General features: G+C 37.2%; 1 protein-coding gene across 1 annotated transcript; it reads left to right on the forward strand.

Annotated features, from left to right (window-relative positions):
• Positions 1–1,699: 1,699 nt before the first annotated feature.
• On the forward strand, positions 1,700–5,438 carry LOC134855462 (uncharacterized). Its single transcript, XM_063871996.1, has 4 exons — positions 1,700–2,038; positions 2,244–2,463; positions 3,322–3,467; positions 5,139–5,438. The coding sequence occupies exons 1-4, from the start codon at positions 1,704–1,706 to the stop codon at positions 5,230–5,232; spliced, it is 795 nt and encodes a 264-aa protein (XP_063728066.1). The 5' UTR covers positions 1,700–1,703; the 3' UTR covers positions 5,233–5,438.
• Positions 5,439–6,760: the final 1,322 nt, after the last annotated feature.

A 6,760-nucleotide genomic window follows, 5' to 3' on the forward strand; every position in this document is an offset into this window, starting at 1 on the left:
ACTCTAGTCCAGTTTAGAATAATACTCCAATCACAACAATCCAGTTCGTGGGAATGCGCTCGTCTCTGTTTTAGATGGGACAGCTCTACTCTCGATTATTATTGCTACTGAAATTGCGAATAGCAATTTCCCACTGATTTTTATAGCAACTTTCCCGCGATTGTCACTCGATCGTTCTGACTTCTCTTTTCTGATTTTCAGTTATCGCGAGAAAATCGTGCATGACAGGTTCCATTCGAAATTTTGAAAAATTAAATTTCACTCCAAAATCAAGTGTTTTTTGCTTCTCTCAAGGTCAAACTTCCAAATATGACCGACTGGCACAGATGGGTGGTGAATCACTGCTATAATCACAGGGCTTCTTTTTCTCAGCCATGTTCTTTTTGTTTTTGCCCTCGCTGATGATCTTTTCAAGGGCATGGGATGCAACCCGCGACGACCAACTTTCCGGATATTGGTTATCCAACCACTGCTCACGGTTGATTTTCATGGCTTTATCATATTCTTCCCATGTTGACGTACTGCGGAAAACCCGGTGAACAGTTCCTTCAATCACACTTCTCTTGTACTGAAGTTCCTTTCTGATAGTTTCATTAGCTTCTTCTGATGGGTCTCTTTGACTGTTGCTGTTTGTCTTTGTCCCCTAGGACTTAAATATTTAATTACCGAAGGCCAAAACTTCTCATCTACACCCCTCTGTACTGCGTCTCTCGCCCTTTCTTGTTTGACTTCAACGTTTTTCTCATCTGTCCTTGCCTTGTTTATCTCCGTTCTTAGAAGTTTTGTCTAAAAACTGTGTACCGCTTGGTTCGAAAACACCCCATTTTCCGGTACCCTGAACCTCAAAAAGTCAGGTATAATGTCGTTTTCTAGACAAACTCTCAAAAGTTTAACACGTTGGTGACAGTTGATAAATTTAACATATATGGACGCATAATCACGGACTAATTTCCAAATAAGTTTGTTTTTCAAAGTCCAAATCAAGAATGGAGGTGGGAGTACAACTGTGCTCATTGGTTTGCAGGCCACGAGGAATAAACCTCACGTGACACAAAGCAACTCAAATAACACAAGTTTAACTTTTAACTCAACCTCTCCGTTGAAGCCTCCTCGTCAGTCCGACCAACAGTTGCTTCGCCTATGTTCACCAGTCTTCTTTTGATGCTCCTTTGATGATCTTTAAAATTTGATTGCTTTATAGAAATTATGTAACAATTTGATATATATTCCTTTTATGAAAAATGTGTTTGACACATATTAGATTCGTAAGATTTTTAAACCTGAAGATGCACTAAAGTTTTGCGAAAACTTTTGTTTAATTTACAATTTTACCGTAATTTCAAAAAAAAATTGTAGGGAAAGTGTAATGAAGGAAATAAAAATCACGATGACACTAAAAATATGCTGGCGTGAATTCTTATTTTAAGTTTACTTGTAATTCTGTAAATTAATTTATGACATCTGAAATCATTTTCAAACGTTTTTCTGTAATGCATAGGTATCAGACTTTGGCTCGTTTGTGAATATTGCGTCTTTCGCTCTCTTTCTCTCAAAGATATCAGGGGTTAGAGACTTACTTTTTCTCAAGAATATTAAATCTCGCTCTCATTAAAATTTTTTGTTCGGTGAAGTTTGCTTGTTCTCACTACATACAAGAATCTAATTTGTTAGCTCTCATAAGTGGGTTTGTTCAAGGATTGGAAATGGGAGACGGTGACGTGAAAACTGAAAACGCCATTGAACCCAAAATTGAAGAAAATGGAATATCGAAGAGTCCACCTGCTTCCCGTCAAAGAGCTGAGAAGAAATTGCATCTACACAAAATTTTCCTTCCCGACTCGTTCAAAACATATGTCGTAGACTCTACTAAAGCTTTCGACAATATTGTGAAGTTGTTCAGAAGAGATATTCAAGATTTCAAAATACTATCAGTAGACAGCGAGAGCACCCATGTATCTTTGGCTAGCAGTACCAATAGTACTAGGAGCATCGACCTGTTACAGATTGGAACTCTTGGAGGGAGGGCGTTCTTGTTCAGGTTGGGTGATTTTTATTGCCAGACATGAAATGGGCAAAGATACTATTTTCCGCTGGATAACTGACGATTTTTAATATAAGCCTAGTAAGCTTCACAGGTTAGACGGCCCGCCATTTGTCCTAAGCTCTTTTAATAATGGTTAAATTATCTAACAAGCTCGAGTAACAAGACAGTTTGTTGCAAATCGTTCAATTATGCTTCGTAGATTGGCACTTTTGAAGACTTCTGAGCTGAACTACTTGCGCAACATCATGGCAGACCCTGGAATTGTGAAGATGGGATCCCTCTTTCAGAACAAAGCCAGACGACTCTTTAACGATTGGAACATCTACGTCTCTAACTGGATAGACGTACAGAATGTGGCTCTGAACTGCCTGGATAAAAGAGTGGTTGGAAAGAGTCAAGGACTCCGCAATATGACCAGAGTGAGAACATAATCAGTTTTTTTATGAGTTGATTGAAATTCTTCGAAAATATAAACCTTCTATTAAATGGTTGCCTAGATTTGGTGGGACGTAGAAACACACTTTAAGCCACTAAGACTATTCAAAAGATCATAAAAAAACATATATCGTAAGTAAATACCAAGAAATAAAAACAAGTTGAAGATTGGTTCATTGTAAACTTCGAAGAATTTGCTCTAGAGCCTTAAAATGAGAAGTTTTGATTTATCAACACGATCACGATTCAAGTTTTAAGTTTCTGGATTTTTATAGTGAGAAAATTAGTTTGGCTTCGAGGTTTAAAAAATTTAGGTGTTTTTTCTCTGCCATTTTTCTGCTTCTTCAGTTAGACCCGTGAAAGATGTAGATCATTTATCTATTTCATTCAATTAATTCTACTCTCTATGTTTTAAGGCCATCATCGAGAAAAAATTGTTTTGGCTTTCACTGTTCGCAACAATAATTTAAAAACTTTCTTCAGTTTACACCGAATTTTGTACAGGAATTTATACAGAAAATGTTGGATATGAATCATACGGTTAGGTAGCAGTATTTAGACAACCGCGTATTCAGACAGGTCAGTATTTAGACAAATACTGTTTTAACCAATGAGAATCGGGACAAGGAAGAAAGTAATATTTATGTCTTATCTAGATTATGATTGGTTCATAGAGTATTTGTCTAAATACTGACGAGTATGAATACGCGGTTGTCTAGATACAGACCGCACTCCGAATCATACGATGTAATCGCCAGAAAAAACAATGTCTTAATTTTCGTGAGTCATGAGCGAAAGATAGAAGTCTTTGTTCTTGACGAGGTTCTCATTTTTCATTGAAGGCCTTCGTGGGTGCTGAGTTGGAGGCATTTGACGTGCAATCTATGGGACTGTGGGCAGCAGAGGAACTGACCGAGACTCAGGTGAACTTCGCCGCGCGCAATGTCATCGCAATCATGGACATATTCTGCAGCATATACGCAAACAGGTCTGTTGTTTTCCTTCAATGTCTTGGTTTGTATAGAAAAATCATCGCTTATTAATGATAACTCATCAATCAGATATGACAGTTATTTACAAAAGTTAAATAAAGATCAGACAATAAGGTAGCGTTTTATCTAAAATGAGTTGAGGGTGCTAAAAAACCAGTTTTGACTCGGTAATTCGTTGAACTTTAACTATTTCCACCTGGGTCATACAGATATCACAGAACTAATGACTAATAGCTCTAATTTTTTTTTGAGAAAAATTGTTTTTTTTATAGTTAATGCCAAATTTTTGGCAATATCTGTGACCTTGAACAGTTCGGTCAAAAATTATTGCATTTTAGGTTAATTAGTTTTTCGAAAGCCGTTTTTACGCGTGGAAATCAGTAATGAGATGAAATTCGACGTCGAAATGAACAGTTTTGGATTAATTACTCTAGCGCCAGCTTAGTGTATTTTTAGGAATCTTCATTTTTTAAAAACCTAAGTAGCAAATATTGGTGCCACTATGTTGAGAGCCCCGAAATCGACTCCCCTAAAACAGCATTCCTAATCCACCAACTACGTAATCAAGAAATCGACAAACCAATCAGTATACGGGAGCGGAGACGATCGGCATTAAGCAGCGTTGATTCTAAGGAAAGCTTGGTGGAGGATCGAAGTAATTTACCGAAATCATCGGAGGACAAGAAATATAAATTTGAATTTTGCTAGGAAAGCTTCAAGTGGCGCGCATCCCTCATGCGGCACTTCAGAAAGACTCATTGTGTGACGAACAGGAAAAGCGTGACCTTATATCAAAAGTGTCACCTCACGAAGATTAACGGCGTGAGAAAAAGAAAGCTTCTGTGTGTCAAATGCAACGAGCTAATTTCCTATTAAGCATCTGTGGTTAGTGTGTGTGTGACTGTTAATCGCAAGGTCGCAGGTTCGAACCTCAGAGGTTGCCGAGTTTTTGCTAATTCGAGGCTTTTTTATTATTTTTCTTAATACACTTTATAAAGCTGCTTTTTCTCGTGTTCTGGCTAGTGTTTGCGAAGCGAAGCTTCTCCTTTTTTTTTAATCAAATGAACCGAAAAAAGCTAATTCTTTCAAACAACATAACAATAAAAAAACTCGATTTCAGAAATTTTCTAACTGATTATATCTCGCAATTTTGTGAAATGCATATTTTATAAATAACGTGGATTTATGCGTTGCGATTTGTTACAAAGATAAGTGGGTGTCTTCAGTTTATTATATTCCAATTTATTACTTGCAAAATTGTGTCTACTTGTTTTTGATGCCACTTTTTCTGAATCGCATTGGCAATTTATTAGCATATGTAGCTGCTTAATTCGTGACTAGTGTCTGCCGGTGGTTAAGAGAGCGTGGCTGAGTTGTGAGTGCAAGAGACTCAAAATCTCTTGATTGCTGTAGATCGCAGATTGAATCGAAGACCTAGCCAAATTTTTGCTAATTCGAGGCTTTTTTGTTCTTTTTGCACTTTCTAGAGCTGCTTTTGATGTTCGCGCTAGTGTTTGCGAAGCGAAGCTTCGCCTCTGTGTTAACTTTATTCAAATTCGTTGACAGAAAAGATATTGCAAACACTTTGGCATTAACAATACAGCAACCATTGTTTCGAAAGGGACATTTTTTAAGATGAGTATTCAGTGTTTGTGATGTCTACCTAGATTGAGACTACCTTCTGTGTCGATAGAAGAGATCAAACAACACATTGCGTGGACCAGATTCTACAGCAGTGCTTTCTACTCCGCATTCGCATAAGCAGTGCAACTGCCAATCAACCAACCGACCAAACAACCTGTTCAAAAACTAGAATCATTTTAATGGCAGTTTGAACAGTTCAGATAGACAACATTTTTGCTGCGTTGAAGTTTCCAATGATCTGTTGTGAAACATATTTTCTGGAGTGAAAATCTTTAATTTGTTGCATGCAAAATTTCTTCAAAATTGGTCATTTGCTATTTAAATGTTGCTTTTCTGAGCTTTCACAACTGTCTATATGCTAGACATAATTCCAAATGGAAGAAAATGATTGGATGAGTTGACTCCGTTTGACGCTTATTGGTCAGACAGACAAATTACAAAAATCTCTACTATCAGTGCTGCAGTTGGAAACTTGTAGTATAACTAAATGGACTCTTTTTATCAGTTAGAACATTTATGTAAATCTCGGATTTTTTACTGAAAAAAGCCCCTTTTCAAGTTTTCATGGGTTTTTTTTGAAGAGGTTATTTTTTATGCTGAGTTTATGTTTATAGACCAGCTCTTTAGTTGCTTTAGATAGCCTGTTGTGCGCATCTTTTTAAAAAACAAACAACAAAAAAGAGTTCCTTTCGTAACATTAATTTATTTAGTTTAACTGATTTATTTTCTTGGCTGTGAATCGCAAAATGTTTGACTTCCTTGTGAATGGCTTGACATATTCGAGGAAAATTAAATCTAAACATTGCTCATTTGGTTATTTTCGTTCTAATCAGTGAAGTTTTTGGCTAAGTAAATTCTTCCTCGTGTCTAATGTTGAAGGCAATCGGCACACCTAATTGATGATGGAACCGTTCCGCTACTGAGCCAGCGTTTATTTGCAGCTTTTGGATAATTTCAGATTCGAGACTTTAAGATGGGCCGAGAGAATCTCGTTAGAAATTGACTAAAGATGCTCCTTAATCGAAGTTATAGTACTTTGGAATCGTGCATTTGGTTCCCGTTCCAGTGTTTTTAAATTCCAAAGAATTAAAGAAAAGTATAAAAATATTTGACTCGTTCGAATTTTTTCCAGAAGCTTGACCATCATCCAGATGATGTGCCTTCATGACAGCGCAGAAGCCAGAATTGTCTGTAGCATTAAGATAATGCTTCTCCGGTTCACTAGTGTAGAATAAGGGGATTCCTTCGCAAGCTGTCCCTTTGGCAGTGAATTCAGCGGGGCGACCCAGATTCACTACTTTCTACAATCCCGAAAGGGTTGATTTGGTGGCAAAAATCCTGTATTGCTCTCTGTTGCTTGCCCCTTTTGTGTATTGCTCTTCCGGCTGTCTTGTCTACTCGATATAATCGCAAGAATTTCTAATTGTAATTTAATTCAGATGATTATACGTCTGATTACAGAGGGCTCTGAGTGGCCAGGTTATAATCTAATAACCAAATCAAAGGGAAAGGGTCTGCGATTTATCAGCATAAATTGTCTTATTGCAATTAACTTCAAGCTAACTCCACTAATATTGAACTATTCTCTCTCTAGAGAATCTCTGACGAGAAGCAACTAGTTACTATTTCTGCTGCAGTTGTTCTT

This window comes from Symsagittifera roscoffensis, chromosome 10, assembly GCF_963678635.1.
Source record: "Symsagittifera roscoffensis chromosome 10, txSymRosc1.1, whole genome shotgun sequence".
NCBI lineage: Eukaryota > Metazoa > Xenacoelomorpha > Acoela > Convolutidae > Symsagittifera > Symsagittifera roscoffensis.

What these genes read in the sequence shown, in the direction of transcription:
- LOC134855462 (XM_063871996.1), top strand. Translation starts at nt 1,704, where the DNA reads ATGGGAGACGGTGACGTGAAAACTGAAAACGCCATTGAACCCAAAATT. An exon ending in GGGAGGGCGTTCTTGTTCAG is followed by an intron (nt 2,039 to 2,243) that starts GTTGGGTGATTT and finishes TATGCTTCGTAG; the next exon opens with ATTGGCACTTTTGAAGACTT. An exon ending in TGCAGCATATACGCAAACAG is followed by an intron (nt 3,468 to 5,138) that starts GTCTGTTGTTTT and finishes ATGTCTACCTAG; the next exon opens with ATTGAGACTACCTTCTGTGT.